We start from the raw sequence: 21664 nt of genomic DNA, 5'->3' as shown, positions 1-21664 counted from the left end.
AGAGCTTATTATCAGTGCTGGTAGACACAATAGCTTTCATTGCTTCCTCCCTTCCACTGTATAATCCTACCGATGTTCTGGTTGTATGTGTACATTCTCATTACAACTTATTTCTGCAGTAAGAATGAACGCAACCCTCACTCACTTCATGGATATTTCCTGTTAAATAATCTGCTTGAATCATGACAAAGGTAGTAAGTAATCTTTGATATTTCTTGAGTATGGATATCAGTTTTCAAGTTATACCTTGGTCACATTTGTTCTACGGCGGCCATACGGCGAGTTAAAAAAAGTCGTTTTATTCATTTTTATTCAAACCACCCATATGTAGCTGGTACAAAAAAAAATTAAACGGCTGTTTTAGACTCGCCGTACGGCCGCCGTAGAACAAATGTGACCAAGGTATAAATAAGTTCAATTGGTCAATATTCAAAGGATACTCTGCAAACTTCCTAAAGAAAAAAATATGACATTGATGGATTTCCATATACATGATCAGATCAATCGCAACTCTTTGTAAGACGGGGTCCTGATCTCCCAGTTTTCTAGGAGATCAGGGTAGGGCATCACAAGGATATGTGTCTCTCCAGATAAAGCCACAAGCCAAATACTGAAGGCTTCAAAATTATTGAATTTTTGAGTGAGGGGCATCATCTTGTTTCCAATGACCTAATTAAAACTAGAAACATGGACTCACAACTGTGGAAAGTAATCAACAACAACATCTAGAATGTCCTTTCATAGTCTTTTATAAAAACAATGTACTCTTGTGTGCTCCTATTTTTCCAAATGTTTAATACAATCCCTTTATGGAGAGATATGACATTGACATATATTTTTTTAGCTTATGGGCTGTGATTTAAACAAGTGTGTACATAGCAAAAGCATCATAAAAGTAGTTAGGGAGAGAGAGAGACCTTACCTTCCCTTATTGCAGTACAGGGTGCCCCTTCTTCATGTTCCAATCTTATCTCTTTCAATGCTACAAGGTTGTCTGTTAGACGACTCCGCCCTTTGAATACTGTTGCATACGTCCCTTCTCCTAGCTTATCCAGCTTGGTGTAAGTCTCCATCTTCCCAAAACCTATTTCTGACTAAATATTTGACAGTATGTAAAAGAAGAAAAAAAACAATAAACTTTACAATACTGACTGAACAAGCACAAAGCAATCAACACTTTGTCACTCTCCATCCAGTAGAAAATGGGAGTAAGGATACAAATGTCAAATGAATTGGTATATCTAGCAACTGACTTTGGAAATTGTTAGAATACTCCTCATGGAATAGAGTAAGGGCATACATCATGTGTAGACAAGCCACTTGAAGCAAGGTGATATATCTGTAAATTGTGCAATACACTTTATTTACAGATGCCATCATGATGTATTAAGCACAATATAAAAGAGGAATGTCAATATTATTATCATTCAAAAATACAAACCAAATTTTAGGCAATATTTTTCTCATACTTATACACAGGTTTATTAATGAATTCTGTTTCTAGTATAAAATATTTTTCATGTGTTTATATATAAGCTATGTTTTACAGTCTTTTCAAAGTAATGGTCATTTGACCACAGACTGAAACAGATTTAAAAACAAACTAATTGCATCGTATATATAGTGGTCTTAGGAACAAAGTTTGGATCTTGAAAGATTTTAGCATTCTAAACTCCCAAGAACTGTGAACATTTTCAGCTGGTACCAGTACATATAAAAAAAAATACAAAACTGAAGCTAATGTGGCATACTTTCCCTCTTACAATGAATATATCACAAAAGATAGGTGAAAAACCATCAACACAATTTGGCCAAGGAACATATTCATGTGTAAATGGAGGCACATCACTCACACTTAGCATAAGTATCAAAAGCTCATCAAAGTTTCATTTACACAAGAGAATGATCAGGATGAGAATAAGCCAAGCCAGGCAATAGGGCGTTTTCATACCTTTATCAGCTTCTTAAGCTTGTGATTTGGAACGATCATTTGTTTATTTATTTCACATCTTTATCCAGAGTAGCCTGTTCAGCTTTATACAAACAAATATGTAAAATTACACAATACATTACAATACAATACAATACAATACAATACATCATCAGTACATTCATGACTATTTTCAGACCTTTAATTTCATCATTCATTGACTTTATGTCTACCAAACTCTTTGTCAATGATCTAGAATGAACATTATTAAGTGTGCCAGTGACAGGGATTTACACGTACTGTTCACATGAAGAATCTGTGTATGTATCAATGCGAAGGAAAGTGTGATATCAAACTTCCCTGTCCTCAATATCCTTGACTATAAACAGAAAAACATTCACATGTACAATGAGTAGGGGAAGGCGGGGTAAGTTGAGCATAGGGGCAAGTTGAGCCACCAGCCCAGGCCAATAATGAATGAGTCAGACATTGTGGTGGTGTCATGTATTGATGACCCATAGCATAACCCCTAACCCCACCACATTGTTTTCAACTTTGAAACAAAAAGTAGTTTTTTAGAGGGAAAAACATGAATTTCAGCCAAAAAAGTAAAAAGAGTGTGAAATAGATAAGTGCTTTATAAACACACACGTCTTTGAATATAATAAAGATGTGATAACAACATTATTAGTCCAGGTATGGATCTTCATTCTTGTCATAGTCTTTTATATGATGGATGCATAATAAATGTGTGGATACAAAATTATCGCACTAAGTTCGGACTGGGGTAAGTTGAGCCAAACAGCATGGGGCAAGTTGAGCCATGGTAATTCCTATGGTAATGTATCTTAAAAAACAAACAAGCCATAAAAATCGATTGAAATGCTGGCTGAAAGGAGCAAATTTACATGACTGCTCTTTTCCTTTTAAAGGATTTTAGTATTTATAGAGAATTAGCAAGTGAAAAGACTTTAAACAAAAAATTGACATGCTGGTTCTCCCCTCATACATTTTGTACATAGTTTTTATGGCTCAACTTACCCCAGAAGGTGGCTCAAACTTACCCCATATATGGGGCAAGTTGAGACATTTGACATCGTTTTTTTCAAAGGTCACGATGACTTTCAGTGTGGGGATAGAAAGTTATATATAGGTGGAAAATATTTCAAAAGAATTAAATTTCAAGGCAAGGTACTTATTTCGACGAGATTATTAATCATATCAATTCTAACATGCAAAAAGCAAAAACTGTCACAACTTACCCCGCCTTCCCCTACTAGCCTTTCATGAAATCAGGTAATTCCAATATGATACAGAAAGCTGAACAATAGCTTCAAGTTGAGATTACTGAAGCTACCTCTAAAGGTCAACTAGATATCCATATTTTATTTGGTTTAGCAGGATTTCACACCAACAGGGAGCTTTTCACACTTGGACTCTGAAAACTTAACACCAGGCAGCAAAAAACAGGATAGCAATACTTACAAAGCTTCATGTTTATAACATGATATGGGCTTTCAATATAGCATGTCCTTTTATCTCACAATGGCAGGGTTGGCGATTTTTTTTATTTTTTTAAAAAATCAAAAAAATCAGATTTATTTGATTTAAATCAGATTTTTTTTATTTTTTTTATTTTTTAAAAGTTCCTTCGAAAAAAAGGGTAATTATCCCCCCCCCCCTTACTCTTACAATGACATCAATATTGATGTTATACATTTCACCCTAATATTGTTCTTAACCACATATTTTGTAATTAAAATCCAGTAAAAATGGACAATTAAAAATAAATTTGAGGAATCATGTACATGTGTATCTGAACTTAATTCTATCATACATAGGCCTATGAAGGAATATTCCATAGGGAATTCCCAGTGAGTAGAGAAAATTCCCCTCTGGGATTTTTCATTCAAATATTTAAAAAATCCCTTATCAAAACTGCCAACAAACCCTTTGCCAATTACTAGCATACATGTATATTGTAAGAGAAATAATTCCAATCAATGATTTTTTTCAATTAGTCACAGCTTTACAATAGTCAAAGAGAGACTACAACTGTATATGTTTAGGATCTTTTTAGTTTGATAAAAAGCTCTTCTCTTGCTACAGATATAGATGCAAAACTCTCAGTTTTGGAGAACAATATAGGAGATAGCTTAGTCAAAGGGTGACTATACTACATTTTGTTACTGTGATTTTTTTACATTAATCTACAATTTTCATTCCCATATTCTCTACAAAAAAAATCTGTTTGATCCATGAAGTATATGAAAAAGAATATACTTACTTTTAACTTAAAGGATAAAAACTGCAAAACTGCTTTAAAAAATTACAACATATGTATTACAAAAAGAAGTATTTTCTTTTAAATGAGACACAGCTTACAACTGCCAATGATTGTAACTGAAGTACCTGCATCTTAACATTAAAATGCAGTGTTAAATGTTTATTCTGAGTTTTGCAAATTGTTGTTATAGAGCTCTTTCCATTATTACATGCAGATACAAAACTTCCATTATTTGTAGCACTGAACATAAAATGGGCTGCAGTGACTTAAAAGGTTTATAAGAGAAAGCTTATGACTGTACTACATTATGTTAATGTGATTTTTATAATTATGTTATTTAAAACATCAAATGTATGATAAATGTAACAATACGAAATAAGAGGCATGTTAAATATGTTGATTACATGCAGGTATCATTTTTTTTTTATTTTACATGACAGAAGTAGTTATGTGTAGGTGAAGGATCAAAACTGGAAAACTGCCAACAAACCTTTTCTCATTGACTTTTATATATTATATATTTTTTTTTACAAACTGCTCTCTGAAAAGTTGGATTATGTGAAAACTTTATGTTAAGAAAGAAATTGACTAATAATAACTGACAAAGAATGTAAAATTTCAGAAGAAAAACTCAACATAATTTACAAAAAATGAGTACCTATTGACAACATACATCTGTAGTTTTTAAGGAATTACCTGATTTTATTGATTTGATTTCAATTTGTTTTAAATAGATATGAAGACTTTGTTGATCTTTTATTGATATAAAGTTAATTCAAAGTTTTTCAGTTGACTTGAAGAATTAAAACTGCATTGAACAAATACTTTGTCCATGATTTGTACATTTTTCAATGGAAGTGATTTAAATCAATGATTTTTAAAAAAAAATCATGGTGATTTAAATCGCGATTTAAATCACGATTTAAATCAACGTGATTTAAATCCGCCAACCCTGCACAATGGAAGTGAGTGTTTTAAAGGGATGGTCCAGGCTGAAAATATTTATGATTAAATAGAGTAAAATTCACAGAGCAAGTTGCTGAAAATTTCGTCAAAATCAAATAACAAATAACGAAGTTATTGCATTTTAAAGTTTATCAATATTTTGTGAAAACAGTTACACATCATCATGAATATTCATTAGGTGGGCTGATGATGTCACATACCCACTTTCCTCCTTCTTATGTTATTACATGAAATCATAAATGTTTCATTTTTTTTATGTATGTGCCAATGATGTGTCTCCATTATGATGAAATAAGTTGCGGCAATAAGTAACTATCAGTTGTCAATCCATTGTTTTAGTTCTTTGCAGAAAATATTTGAATAAACCTAATTTCATATAATAAAATACAAAAGAACAAGTGGTGATATGACATCATCAGCCCACCTAATGAATATTCAGAAAGACATGCCTAGAACTGTTTCACCAGAATAATGCAAATTTTTAAAATTCAATAACTTTGTTATTTGTAATCCGATTTGGATCAAATTTTCAGCATTTTGCTTTGTGAATTTTACTCATTTAGGATTATAAATATCTCCAGCCTGGACCATCCCTTTAAGGCTAATAATTCTCCATCACATATGTGATACTTGTGAGCTGCTCCATACAAAGTCTAAGATACACCATTACCAGTCAGGTGTTGCTTCAGATGTTTCACATTTACCTATAGTATACAGCTCTACAACCCTCCCCCCCCCAAAAAAAAAAGTAAATAAATAAAAAAACACCAGAACAGTTAAACAGTACAAGGGGGAATGAACATTTTTTTTTCTCTTTCTTGAACATACATGTACAAGCCATACACTTCTTTATTTTCTTCTCAACTCTTCTGTCCTCCTCCCCCCCCCAAAAAAAAAAAAAAATCCATCAGATGCTGTACATTCCCAAAATGCATATATCTTGATAAAGCATGGAAGAAGCAAATCTGTTTATTGTTTGATCTTCCTCATACCTTCCACACTTTAAATATCTGTAATCTAAATCTCTGTATAAACCACATGAGAATGTTAGTATTCAGCAGTCAACTTACCAATGATGCCCTTCTTGATCTTCGACTCATCTTTTCAAATGGAGGGCTAAGGCTGTATTTTTCGATGAAGTGTTCAGGAAGACGCATATCAACGGGCAGGGATAGCCTCTTGGAGATATCCTTTAACACAAAATAATATATCACTTTTTTTACAATCAGAGTAGTCAATTATCATCTCTCATATCAATTATACCACTTGTGTAATGTCTCAGTTACATGCTACAATTTTTCAAGTTAACTGTTAAAAGCTTACACACAATGTACAAACAAGCATTAATTGGAGGACACAATTTATCCATAATAAAAAAATGAAAAAAATGCCCAAAGGGTGAGAACTCTGCTCAGTGTTGGTTTTTCATTTACACTGGTATTTTTTCTGAAACAATTAGCATCCTCCTATACAACAAAACTTAGCTATTGATTGTAGGACTAGTTTCCTGCTATATTACATAGAATAAGTGTAATCATGGTAAGAGTCCACTGAACAGTCAATATCTATGCTCTGTGTTATGGGGTCATGATGTGTAACATACTAAGTTGTTCACAGGAAGGTCTGGGATTGTGGAAAAATAATAGTAAAGTTGAATTGACTTTCTAATGAACATGAACTTCCAAAGTAAAGAATCATGCATTATTGGAGATCAAATATGGGGAATTCTCATTAGTACTAAAAAGACCGATCTAAATAGGATGTACTTTATATTGTAAATAATATAACAAACTTTTGACAAGCATAATGACCATGTATACTTGGGTTCTCCCCCTTTTTTTTCCTTTCCCTATCAGTAATACTATTTTTGTTAACTTTCATACATCTGCAAGAAAAATTCTGTCAAAGCACCATGAACAATAGGAACATCACATCCTCAGTTCTTTAACTTTACCTCACTAAATCTCCTATGTAGTCTTCCAGGTCTATGTCGTCTTCTGACTGGGGTGTGACTCTCATCTGATGCTCCTGACGTCTGGTCACTCTCTCCATCAGAGCTACGTAATCGTGTCACTATCTCTGCATTTTCATAGAAATGAAATCAAAATGGATTCATGTCAAACAGGATAGAATAATGCAAGGTAGAAGTGATCTTTATCATAAATTATACTTGATCATTCTGGTGAACTTTACGTGAGAGCGAGGATGAAACCAGAATGACAAGATAGGCATCTCAATGACTCAACTACGATGCATATCTCACTCCCAATGATCATAAAGTTATCTGCACAATTTCTCAAGCATCATTGTAACATGGAAACAATATTAGCACTTCTTTAGAATTTCAATAAAGATACAATGGTTTGAAATAACAAATCACGTTTACCAGGATGTAAGCAGAAATTAAACCTTTTCCAAGACATCTTGGCTCAATACTGCAAGTCCAGAGAAATTTACATAAAATGTGAAAGTTCTTGAAGCCTTTGAAGTAATTTGTGAAGTATGTATGGCTTTATCACTAGCCATGGTAATTTCTATTTTTTACAAGGAATCCATACAAAATTCCGGTCTATGATGTGTAATTAGCTTTCATCCAAATTTCAAAACAGGATATAACAACTATATGGAGTAAGTTGACAACCATGAAAGAGTTTTTTTTTTAATAAAAAATACTACCAATAATGCAGACATGTTTATTATGTAACTTTTCTGCAGAGTGAACCTTGCTAACACTAAACCAGAAGCTTCTTGAGGTGATATGATTTTTCATCCTTTGTACATTTTATATAACAACTGAAAATAAATAAATGAATGGAAAAACAATGAATGAGCAAGCTAACATTAGGTACATATGATTACAGAAGTTGTCATGGTTTAGTGATCTGACTTCCATCTTTCAATCAAAGGGTCATGGCTTCAAATCCCAGTCATATGTCAGTTTTCTTTGAAAAGCAATTCTGCTGCACTCAAACCAGGTGAGGTGAATGAGAACCCACATTCGACAGGATTAATTTCTTGAAATTAACAAACACTGAGAACAGCAGCTGAAGCTCAAACCAGAATAAACAAATACATGAATAGTGAACATTTAAATCTATAGACAGCACTAGATAAGCAGCACTATATTACTCACCAACAAGATAAATCATTTTCTCTTTAGATATTCCTTCTACAGCTGTATATTTAACAAATATCAGGATACAACATCAATAGTTTTCTTAAGAAATACAGCTAATTCTACGAACGTGTCCTGGCAAAGTACAATCTGATTCTCTCTCCTAGGTTGTACCTTCTACTTGATAATCTGGTTCTATCGCAAACTTTCTTCTATTAACTTGTACTACAAAGGCAAGTAAAATAGGAGTCAGCAGGAGTTTGCATGGTTGACATTTTTAACATTCTTTAAAAACTTGCTGCATTAAAGGTCAAGTCCACCCCAGAAAGAGTTGACTTAAAGAGAAATGCCAGTAGTTGCAGTAAACACTGATTTCATGAGAAAGTCTGTAAAACCAGGCTTAATTGTCAGTATATCATCGAGAATCTAGATCTGGTACAGTTACATAAACTGAACATTGTGAAATCTTGAAATCTACGCTGAAAAATGTTCACACTGAAGATCACCAACACAGATGGGCACACGTGGGACAGTGTATTATTATTGCTGGAAGAAAGACCTGACGGAAGTGACCGAATCCGCGCTTATTTTGCTGATTTCTCAGCAATTACACAATTTCTTCCAGAATCCTTTGGCACATATTTTTTATTCAGACACTTGGGTGGTCATTATATTAGATTCTGTAAAAAGTCATTTTGAGATCGTTACCAAAACTGGAATTTATCTTTAAATTGATAAAGTGATCAGACACATTATTTCATCTCCCCTTTTCTAATGAAAAATATTTTTCATTTATCATGTTTTATTTAAACATTGAATTCAGGGAATTTATATTTCAAGATATAAGGGGGAGCTGCTCGCACTTCGTGTCAAAAATAAGGAACTTTCAAACTTGAAATTAAACCAGATATCAGAATACGAGCCTCTGTATCTAAAAACAAAAAATGACATATTTTACCTCCAAATATCAAAGTGCATATATTATATCAAAATTCAATGTAGAAAACCAAATTGATTTGCAACTAATCCAGTCAGGACAAGAACAATCACTACAAGGAAATATCACCTTTTTTTTCAACAACAAAAAAATGGTACAGTAAGGACTCCTTTATAGAACTAAAAGATGTTTTTCTTCTTCATCATTACAAACAACTGCACATTATAAACAATGCAATAAAGAGTCCATGACAACTAAGAAACTGACATGTCAGTAATAAATGAAGGTTGACGCACTGTTGTTTACTCATTGCATTGCTGACCTATGGGTAAACTGGCCTATCGCGCCATTAATTATGGTACACATTGCAATGTAATACACCAACGTGATAACCATACATGAGTTTACCTCATATACATGTACGGGAATCAAGATCCGGTGCATGTAAACTTGTAATGTAAACTTACATATTGTATCTTTGTGAAATTGTAAAATCTTAGCTCAAAACCAATAATTCTGAACATCACTTACACACATATGTAGGGCAGTATATTAAAGGTCAAGTTCACCCCCAGAAAATTGTTGATTTGAATCTATAGAGAAAATTCAAATGAGCATAACCCTGAAAATTTCATCAAAATTGGATGTAAAATAAGAAAGTTATGGCATTTTTAAATTCCGCTTATTTTTCACAAACCAGTCATTTGCACAAATCAGTGATATGCTAATGAGAGAGTCGATGATATCCCTCACTCACCATTTCTTTTTAATTTTATTGTTTGAATTATACATTATTTAGATTTTTACAAATTTGACAATAAACTGTTATAATAATGGTAATTCCACATGTTCAGGGAGGAATAAAGTTTTGCTTCCCATGACAATAAGAAAAATAGAATTTCTCATATTTTTTATATAATAAAATACAAAAGAAATAGTGAGTAGGTGACATCATCAGTCTGCTCATTTACATACCTACCAGAATGTGCATATACTCGGTATGCCTAACTGTTCTGTAAATTAAGTGAAACTTTGAATTTCCACAATCTATTACCCACATCCCTTTTGCTGCCTTAACTCTTTGTACGTTAAAGGAATGATTGACTTTATGAAGCTTTGGAAAAAATTCTCGGTGCAAGCAATAATGTTTCAAGAGTAAACCCTATCAGGTGGTTCCAGTTTGACCTAACTGTTTGTATACAACATTCACTGCAAGAGAAAAAAAATCTTAGATCCTGGATAAAGTAAACAATCCCTTTATAAAAAAAACAGACTACATTGTACAGAAGAAAATTATGCAACAGGTCCATGCATCGTAATATCAGATCACTGGTTTTAGAATGGTCTTTTATTAAAGATTTTTTCCCCATTGCCTTCAAATCCACCATGCACAGTTTAAAGTACATGTACACAGAAGTACAGAGTGTACATTGCAGGAATGTTTAAGATCTATGTCCTTTTCTCTGAATAGATATAAAGGCTTATAAAACACTTTAATGGTAAATGGTGTCCTGATATTGAATCTGAGTAAAATGCTCTTATTCAATTTAGCTTGGTAATTCTATCATCCTCTATCTATATGAAAGTAAAACCCAGACATCTGATGGAGACCACTAATGAACAGACACAAACAATCTACTCTTCCATTTCATTCTTAAAAACAATCTTAAAGGTCAACAATGTTTTAATTTTGATTTATTGATTGCTATGTAGTCTTTAGACAAGGTCCTATGTCTGATATGACATTCATATAAAAGTACAGAGGAATAGTAAAAAGAGACAAATCACTCAAACCTGTGCGAACTGACATGACAGCCATACATGTACATGTAGCCTTTAGAACCCTAGGTTTAATTGCTCTTTTCCCTGGTTTAAATTTACTACCAGAGAGGCAGGGCTAAGCCAATCAGTGAGCATATCTTTCGCATCAAGGAACTCCTCAATACAGTTCTAAACGAACATTTATGCGTCTGATGTCTGTAAATGATCTATGGAACATTTCTTCTGCATAATATGCAACTATGGCACATATTCCACGCTCAGAATTTTTTTTTAAACATAACCATTGGAGCGCCTCTGGATTTTTGACACCTGCATTACGCAATTCAATATAGCAGCAGTGCTGACTTTAAAAACTAAAATAATTCACAAAAAACACCATTCATGATACAATAATACATTCATTGACCATAAATGACATTTGACCTTGATCATGTGACCTAATCAAGTGATACTTGATTACCCCTATGCCCATAATTCATAAACTATATCCATAAACTTTTAAAGTTATGACAGCAATTAATAATTACCTCCAACATGGCCAAAATTCATTGACCTTAAATGACCTTTAACCTTGGTCATGTGACCTGACACTCGCACCGGATGTTCAGTGATACTTGATTACTCATACCTTTAAGTTTTACAACTCAGATCCATATAAAGTTATACATGTAAATATGGTAATTCAACAAATACCTCCCAACTTGACAAAAGTTCATTGACCTTGGTCATGTGACTTGAAACTCGCACAGGATATTCAGTGATACTTGATTGAACTAGACCAATACAATTTCCTAGTTATGACGGTAATTCAACAAATATCCCCAAAATGGCCAAAGTTCATTGACCTTAATTACATAAACCTCTGACCTTGGTCATGTGACCTGAAACTCCAAAGGATGTTCAGTAATACTTGATTACTCTCATGTCCAAGTTTCATGAATCAAATCCATAGACTTTCAAAGTTATGATGGTAATTCAACAAATACCCTCAACTTCAGTTGGCCAAAGTTCATTGACCTTAAATGACCTTTGACCTTGGTCATGTGTCCTGAAACTCCACAAGATGTTCAGTGATACTTAATTACGCTAATGTCCAGGTTTTATGAATCAGATCCATAAACTTTCAAAGTTATCCTGGTAATTCAACAAATACCCCCAACTTGGCCAAAGTCCATTGACCCTAAATGACCTTTGACCCTGGTTATGTGAATTGAAACTCAGGCAGGATGTTCAGTAATATCACATTTATGGCCAAGTTTCATGAACTAGTTCCATACACTTTCTAAATTATGATGACATTTCAAAAACTTAACCTTAGGTTAAGATTTCGATATTGACTCCCCCAACATGGTCTAAGTTCATTGACCCTAAATGACCTTTGACCTTGGTCATGTGACTTAAAACTAACTCAGGCATGATCAGTAATACTTGATAACCCTTATGGCCATGTTTCATGAACTGCAGTAGGTCCATATACTTTCTAAGTTATGATGAAATTTCAAAAACTTAACCTTAAGTTCAGATTTCGATATTGACTCCCCCAACATGGTCTAAGTTCATTGACCCTAAAAGACCTTTAACCTTAGTCACGTGACCAGAAACGAAGGCAGGATATTCAGTAATACTTTAACATTATGTTCATGAAAAATGAACTCGGTCCATATATTTTCTAAGTTATGCTGTCATTTCAAAAACTTAACCTTCGGTTAAGATTTGATGTTGACAATGCCGCCATCGGAAAAGCGGTGCCTATAGTCTCAGTCTGCTACGCAGGCGAGACAAAAAAAAAAAAATACAAATATATTATATTCATTAAAAAGAGGAACAAATATGCCCACAAAGAAACAGCTAATTCATATAAAAAAAGAACAAATGTAAAAAAAAAAAGGAACGAATGACATCTCTCCCCCAATCTCTCTCATTTTTTTTCTCCAACCAAACAAAAATACATCTACAAAAAAAGAAAACTATGAGCACTTCTATTCCTTTAAAAGTTTTTTTCTGGTGATATAATTGGACAGCTATTTCAAGCCTAGGATGATGCAAAAAGAAATCTATATAAAGCTTTACGATGCAGGTGATAAGAGACTCAATTTGACAACTTCATTAAGAGATAATTGATCACATGAGATTTGTAACTTGTCAAAACAGATGGCATTAAACAAAAAGGCTTGTATATCTTCACTCCTTCAGGCAAAATAATGTTTTGAATCTAAGTTCACTAATCAATTATTCATGCTGAAGGAGATGCTAACATGAACAGGATAGCTTATGAATATTCAATGACTTTGTTGGGGCCTTGAAAGGGAGAACATTTTGGTTTGTACTCAATTTTGGTGATTTTTTTTTTTTATAGTAAACTTAAGTATGACGAAAAACTATATAGTTTGAATTAAAAGAAACTTCCATATTCATATTGAAGGTAATGTAGCCATTTCAAAAACAAATCTCAATATAAAGACATGTCTTTTATACTGATCAATGTTATTTACATGTAATTTAAATGACCAAGAAGCATTTCTTCCTTTGATATGTTTCTTCCAAGTTAAATCCAATTCCAGTGATCAGTATTTTTTCTTTAACAAAGCTCCCTTTTACAACCGTCTGAATTCTCACCATTGCTGATCCCTACAAATTTACTGTAGATCTGCATTGCCCAATCAACCAATACCAAAAGTATCATCTGTTTTCTTACCCCACCCCACCCCCATCAGTGTGACATTAGTTATTTTTGCTCCAGAATCCATCGCTCTTGTGCCAGTCACAATCTGAAATTCTGATGGACGTTGGAAATCTGACCAACACACGATCAAATAACAATCCATGAATTCTATGTTCTCAACAATTAAAATGCCTTACACAGAAACAGGTACCAAATCTATTTTCCAAAACCATAATTAAAGAGATGGGTATTAGGATTAGAGGGTCAAATCACCTCACTTTCCCTTTTCTGTGCAATTTCTCTTACAAACGAGGTCACCATAAAATGCATTATTTGTCAGCACAGATGGCACTTTTGAAATTTCTAGACTACACAGAGATTCCATGCACCTACTGCAATGAGGCAAACAAGCTTGCATTAATTATTTGCAACCACCATTCCCTGGCGACGGCACCAAGGAATCAAGACAAGAAAATTAAAGAATACAACATGCCAATTACGCTCCCATTGTTGATTTCATTGACAGAATAAAAGGAATAGTTTTTTATTGTCAGATTAATTTTGTCATATAATATGTCAGATTTAATTATGTATTATTCTACTGTCATTAGAACACCAAAATAAGAAAAACATTACTAGAATCTGATCGTGCCAGACAGATTCATTCCAGGATGCTGTTCACTCGGACCTAGGCATAGACATGGGCTTCTATTAATGGGTAACCAGCATCCATGACCATAAAAATGTTCTCAAGTCTAGTTTTGTACGACCCTAACTCAGGAACATATCTGTCACCCTTCAGATGTACGTCATGATGAGAGGCATAGGAGGGTTAAGGGTGTTAGAGCTGAATGAATGCATGAAAAGACTTCAAACAAACCAAATACAGTGCGACCTCTCTTATCCGGCCTCCCCTTATCCGGCTCTCTCTATTATCCAAACGTACACTTGCCAAGATTTTTTTTTCAATTCAATCTAGTACGTGAGTAAATGAGATTGCAATCTAAACTCGATCCTCTACGTTAACTCCCTTTGATTACATATATTTTCCAATATAGTCTACCTAAAACATTATTTTTCATGAAAATATCTCACCCAAATCACCAAAAGAACTTAGGCATGATAATTTTCCAGGAAACTGTGGCGCAGTGCAAACATTTCATCACGTTCTCTTTTTGTTTCCCGGGAAAAACACATGTCTCGCTAGCTAACTTTAGGCCTCAATACAGACAGCGCCATCTATCATGTTTAAGCCTACAGTCAGTAGAACAATGGCTGACATTGCGAAGCTGTGATAGCCGCCGCGATGATCTAATTGTAAAACTTAATTGCATCTAGTCATTCATTCTCTTTCTTTCGAGGTATGCTCAATTTATATCTCAATTATTTGAGCAGGTAAATTATCCAACAGTTTTTGCCACCAATTGATTTTATTTCTGTAAAAATACCGCCTATAATTTGCACTGACACTGCAGTGAATACTGTCTGTGTATGCCCACTAAATAGATTACATGCAGCTACTACCGCGGAGGCAGCTGCGTGTATTTAATATTGGGTCTCCCAGATCTAGATAAATCCCTTATCTGGATAGGTGCTGGTCCCAACGTGTCCGGATAAGAGAGGTCGGACTGTAAAGAATACATTAGATATCTGATGAAGAAAATTGAATTTTTGCTCTCTTTATTCTTTACTGAATTCACCAAAAACTCACTGCCTGAAAGATAATGTGTATTGCTGAAAAATTAGCAGAATAAGGATGGTATTTCATTTATTTGTTAGGGCCTTTTCCAAGCAATAAAATACAGTTTGTGTTGCCAATCTTCAGTGTAATTGCTTAGATTTCATGATTAAACAGAGTTCACTTTACATGTATGTGTACCAGATCTAGATCTAGGATGACATGGTGACAATTAACCTTGGTTTTCCAGACTTTCTCATCTTGTCTTGTCTTGTCTTGTGATTACTGCACTTGAACGCCTCAAGGAGGCTATAGACGTGCAGGCCATTCATGCAATCGCTGCCGCTATATACTTCTTTTAGTTAGCTGTTTCTTAAATGCAGCTAGGTCAGATGCATTTTTAGTAGTGGGAGAAAGTGAATTCCACTCTACAATTGTACGTTTTACTAATCCAGCTAATTGAGTTTCACAAGACCTACCTCTTCTAAATCCATGTTGATTTTCACAGAGTATGGAGTGGTTATCAAAATGTTGCATAATATTAGTATAAATTATGTGTTTGAGTTGTTTGCATAAAATACAAGTCAAAGAGACAGGTCTGTAATTTTGTGGAAGTGTCCTGTCACCCTTTTTGAATATAGGGGAGACATTGGCATTCAGCCACTCTTTGGGTAAGTCCCCGGTTACAATTGATTTTTGATAGATTATCTGTAGGATAGGTGCTACGCTTGAAGCACATTCCTTGAGAACTCTAGATGGAATATTATCTGGACCTGAAGCTTTATTAACTTTAAGATTTTTCAGAAGCTTTTCAACACCCTTAACAGTAACTGTAATGTCTGGCATATCAGGTACAGAACTATTGTCTAAATTTGACATAAAAGAGAGATCCTCCTGTGTGAAAACAGAACTGATCATTCAGTGCTTGAGCTTTGGATTTTGCATCAGAATGTACATGTCCTTCGGTCTTTAGAGAAGATACACCAAATACATGTACATCTCTGTTCAAAGTAAAACCAAATACATCTCTGTTCAAAGAGATTGATCTGACACACTTTATCAGACATTCCTCTGACAAACGAATTCATGCAAAATAAATAGGTTGTCAACATACAAATTTGTGACTTTATTTATACTCATATCCATACCTTCTTTTGTGCCATTAGTATTGCCATTTGTTGTACCATTTGTACAGTGTGTGCCATTCTCTTCAATGCTCATACTTTCCGTCAGCTCTGAAAGTGAGTCCTCAATAACGGAGTTGCTGCGGAAAGACTGTGACAGGCGTCTCTTTAATCGCTTCATATTGTTTTAGTGTTTATCACCTCAAGCCACCAGAGAATACCTGTGACCAGCTAGAAGTACATACAGGGAACTCCTGAGTGATTGGATGTCTGGCCTTGTGATGACTTGATCATCAACTGATCAGTAACATATACACACAGAGAACTTGTGGGTGAGTGGACTTCTGGCCTTCCTTACGATGACACAATCATCAACTGACTGTGGGATTATCAACTGAAGCTGTAATTGATCCAGGAGATATCTTGCACTGTCTTGAGCTATCCTGCACTATTATTCTCTTTCCTGATGATCCATGCAATCTTGATGAGGTTTAGGCTGGTTACTCTAGGGCCAATGCTGCACATGGATGTGATGTACAGAAGACATCATTTTGTGTCCAGCTGCTCTACATGTATGGAGATTGTGATTATTCTCAGCTGATGGAAAAGTAAAATTGAAAAGAATAAAAAAAACATTAGGTGGTGAACATTCATGAGTATTCAGCAAGGAGTTTATGTAACTACTCAACTCGGTGAACTACAAGCTAGTAAAGGTTATATATATACTGAAATTTTTAGCCTATTTCATCTTGAAAAATGTTTTTATACCAAAAATCAAACTAAATTTTTGGGGAACTTTAACAAAACCTAAGGAGCCAAGTAAAATGAATTTTTATCTGACTTTCTGGATGTAGGGCCTATTTTTTTAAAATTATCTGTCAAACACCTTCAACATCATTATCAACATCTTCCCACATATTGATTTTTGTGTCTAGTCAACCAAAATTGATTCACAATACAAGAGCAAGTGGTTTATCCAATATAATACACGCGTAACATAAAATGAAACCATTCCTACAACACGCAAGCTTATTACCCGTCAAATGTGAAAATAATAATATTCAGTTCCTGCACAGCATATAACACATATCATGTAACTTCTCTATGACCCCGATCTCATTACACTTTCTAAAACTAGTTTACTGAAAACTGGTTCAGGAAACCAGTTTGGAAGATAGCTTTGCTAGCGTTCCCATTTGATCACCCGAAAGTACAGCGAAAGTACGTACAGCGATCTTGTTGCTATGGGAACGCTCTCAGCGGGGTGACATGTTTCGCGCGAAATTTGAAACAGGTGCATAGGCATTCTACACACAGTGTGCAGAGTAGCGCGCTCAAAATGGGTGAAGATCGCTTCCCGAAGAACGGTTGTGTCCTCACTTACACAGAAACCAGTTTAATGAGGCAAAGCGATCTTGAAAACTACAATGCGAGGTGGTTTTATGAACCGGTTTGGAAGATCGTTTTGACCATTCTCATTACACGTTAAATTATACCCTTTTCATAAACCTATCCTCCAATTAGCCGCCTAAGAGTAATGCGGATAATTCAATAAAAATTGCGTTCACAAACTCCGAAAATAAGCGGCATTATTTTTACGAGCGCCCGTCCTGAAAAGGCGGATAATCGTCATGACAACTGGACACGCCCCCTCCGATGCGGTTGTTAGAAAAGGGGTGACCTTGTGACCGCACCATGGCAATTATCCGCATTATTTGGAAATGCGTTCATAAACTCAAAATCTTGTCCCGATGCTGCTATTATGCGGATAATAGCAGCATCAAAATAATGCGAATAACTCTGGTCCTCCTCCAATTTTACGACCAAATTATGCTATTAGCCGCATAATTGAGTTTATGAAAGGGGTATTAGTTTCCACTAAACTAGTTTCCAGTAAACTAGTTTTAGGAAGGTATTGAAAGCGTTGTCTATGAGCTTCCAAGGGGACCCTGGCTTTAGCCTAGCGCATGTCCAACATTGTAGTCGATTCTACATTCCTCTCCAAATTGTAGATCTCAGATAGTCCAGCAATATACATGCAAGAGTTGTTTAAATTTAACTTCTCATTAACAATTGACAAGTCTTTTCTAATAATGACACAAATCCAGCTCCTCAGTAGATTTTACAATACAGATGGATTACCAACATGTTTGTTATGATAATTCCTTGAATACATGACAGCTTGACAGCACAACTCCATAACAAGATTCCTACACCAAAAAATCACCATTGAACACAATGTTATTTCTCACATCATTTTGAAAATAGATGACAAGAACGGGTCTGTCTTACATCCATAAACATACAAATATATTCTTGCTCCTTAAAAGGAATACTTCAACAATACAGCAAGTTCGAGCATCTGAAAAGATTTGCCTAGCTATGACGTCCCTGCTAATGCTCCCTGGTTGTTAATGAACCACGTCTGTATAACGGCCGTCGCTCATTACCTGGAAATTAGTGCTAAACAGGAGGAAAGACACTGCAACCTGTCCGGTTATATAGCCATGTATACAAAGTTCTACACACATCCATGCGTCAATGCATCTCCATGCCAGGCAATAGAAGTAGACTATGAGTCACCTCATAACACTAGACAGCAGACTTGACTGAACGTTCAGTTCATTTGTTGATATTGAGTGGGCACTGACTGTGTGCTCAAGAGGGAAAAATAAAATGAATTGCATGAATGATAGACATAAAAAAAAGAGCTAGATAACCAAATCAAGGTTTCAGTTACTTTCAGTCCACACAGAAACTAGAGTACAGATTCTACATATATCTGTATTGTGTTTGTGTATGAACAAACAGTTATTGAAGAAGTTGAGGAAAGTGGTATTAGGATATAAAAAACATGTGCTGAATGAAAGGAATATTTGAGTTGTGGTCGATATTAGACATGTAGTCTACAGAGAACTCAGGGTAGATATTCCTGTTTGTTTCAGCACTTGCACAACCTACATGTGTATTACAGTTCATACATAAAAATAAAACTTTCTGTGATAGAACTACATGTAGCTTGATTTTGAAAGGCACAATATCATTTTGCCCTGAATGATAGAGTGAATCATACATGTACACCCCCCCCCCCACATACTAATAAAACAGAGAATACTACAACGTACAACTTATAGTTAAAAAAAATAATAATCTGTACATGTACTGTACATGATCCAAAATTAAAATTTAAAATAATGTTACAAACTTGGGTTGGATATGTACATGTACATGTCAAAAGTGGTGTCCTGTCATACATTTGATTTTTTTTCAAAACCTTTACTTTGTCAAGAAAGCTTAACATTTGTTTGAACATACAAGAAAAACATATAGTACACAATTTCTTTGAAATTTATCACCATTACAAATGATGGAATGTTCTAAGGGTGTGTTAAATGTCGAGTTTAAAATTCAAACCACCACATGAATCATGATTGAAAACTAAAAACACAATAAACGGTGCACTGTTAAGTGCAGAAAATATAAAGCTGTTTATATTACCGCTTTCATTAGAGCAGGTGTATTGCGCTGTTTGACCCATTACAAAGAAAGGTCAATTTGGCACCTGCTCGTGTACGCTTCCACTGCTGCACGAGCAAATGTAAAGCCGCTTCAAATCTCAATCGTGTTAAATGTCGCATTTGCGATGCTGAAGGTCGTAAAATCTTATGTAACACATCTTTTTTTCGGCATTTAAATTTTTCTCAGAATCATGATTTGAAAGACATTTACATGTACGTTTACGATTCGAAATAGAATACATTGAACACAACCTTTGTTTCTCATTATATTGTGTTCTGTAATCACATATTCAATCATGATTCATGTTGCTGTTCAAATTTTGAAACCAACATTGAACACACCCTAATACCCTTTTTACACATGATTTTCTTAGCCCCGAACTATCGCTAACCCCGTACTATTTTTTTTTCTTTTCACACATGCCAAATTGTTATTGCTAACCCCGGATAAGGAATGCTTGCTTTTCACACACGAAACTCGCTAACCCCGGACTAGTGGTAGCTCATGCTTTAAATACATTTGTCGATCATTTGTAGTACTTCACTCGTACACTTTTACACACGCTGAAATTTCCTTAACCCCGTACTATAGGTGGGGCTAAATTGCCATTTAGCCCCACCTATTGTACGGGGTTAAGGTTAGCCCACTTTTGTTTTACACAAGCGATCTTAACCCCGTACTATCGCTCTTAGCACCGCAATTGCTGGGATAACCCTGCTTTTTTGCAGGGCCAAATAATCCCGTACTATAAAAGGTGGGGTTAGCCGACTTTGCAAAAATGCTGTGTAAAAAGAAAGTGGGCTAAGCTTAACCCGTACTATAGGTGGGGCTAAATGGCAATTTAGCCCCACCTATAGTATGGGGTTAAGGAAATTCTAGCGTGTGTAAAAAGGGTAATAAGTGTACTATTAGCTTCCTCCAAGTAGAAGTCTTCCACCTGCTTTTGGGAGACCATCTGTAAGAGCATTTCCTATCGCCAGAGATAGCTTCCTCTGTCTTTGCCCAAATCCTTTAGTTTTGGACTACAATTTAATACCAATTTGCTGTGTATAATCACAGTTTAAAAAATGCTTCATCATAGATGAACAAAGAGAAAGGATGATGAATGTATAATTTACTAGTATAAACAAGAAAATATTAAAACTAGGCAGGCGCAATGGTATCCAGCACTTGAGTTTGCACCCCTATGATGGGGTGAATGTTCTATTTTTGGTCAATTTGATGTCCAAAATGTTCTCATAGGCATTTTTTTTTAATGTGATTTAGATCATACTACATAGGCCTACATCAAATAAAATGAATAATAATCCATTCAGATGAAGTGAATAAAATTCAAATAGATTGAGACTGAGAGTGATATTCACTTTATAATGAGTGAATTACAACCATTTATGGTGAAATTTGTGTCTACATGTAACATTTCGTTGGCGGTCTTCCGAACCGTCATATCACACATACAACGGGGCAAACCCATTTCAGAGAAAATCGACTTCAATGTTTACTATAATTTTCATACATTAATAGTTCCCCAGCCTTAAAACATATTCATTGCTAGAAAAATACATGGTTGGAAAGACCAAGACAATTGCTTGACAATGGTATCCTTACTTTTACACATAGGATCAGAGAAAATATCGCAAAAGAGCTACATGCTTGTAATTTAG

The 21664-nt window shown here is 34.8% G+C and overlaps 1 protein-coding gene across 3 annotated transcripts in view; it reads right to left on the bottom strand.

The window, feature by feature from the left end:
* Positions 1-21664, bottom strand: part of LOC121410011 (cyclin-dependent kinase 17-like) — a 62217-nt gene that overhangs the window by 23205 nt on the left and 17348 nt on the right. For 2 of the 3 annotated variants that reach the window (XM_041601822.1, XM_041601824.1), the window contains exons 2-5: positions 16506-17078; positions 7138-7262; positions 6254-6373; positions 923-1094 (exon numbers count right to left, since the gene is read on the bottom strand). In XM_041601822.1, the coding sequence (XP_041457756.1) occupies positions 923-1094; positions 6254-6373; positions 7138-7262; positions 16506-16662 (574 nt within the window). In that variant the 5' untranslated portion in view covers positions 16663-17078. Of the gene's footprint in view, positions 1-922; positions 1095-6253; positions 6374-7137; positions 7263-16505; positions 17079-18931; positions 18956-21664 lie in introns of those variants that run through there. The other variant, XM_041601823.1, reaches the window with a different exon arrangement.

This window comes from Lytechinus variegatus, chromosome 3 (genome assembly GCF_018143015.1).
Source record: "Lytechinus variegatus isolate NC3 chromosome 3, Lvar_3.0, whole genome shotgun sequence".
In the NCBI taxonomy this organism is placed as follows: domain Eukaryota; kingdom Metazoa; phylum Echinodermata; class Echinoidea; order Temnopleuroida; family Toxopneustidae; genus Lytechinus; species Lytechinus variegatus.
Note: the sequence above shows the minus strand (reverse complement) of the source record. Positions and strands in the feature narration are given on the sequence as shown.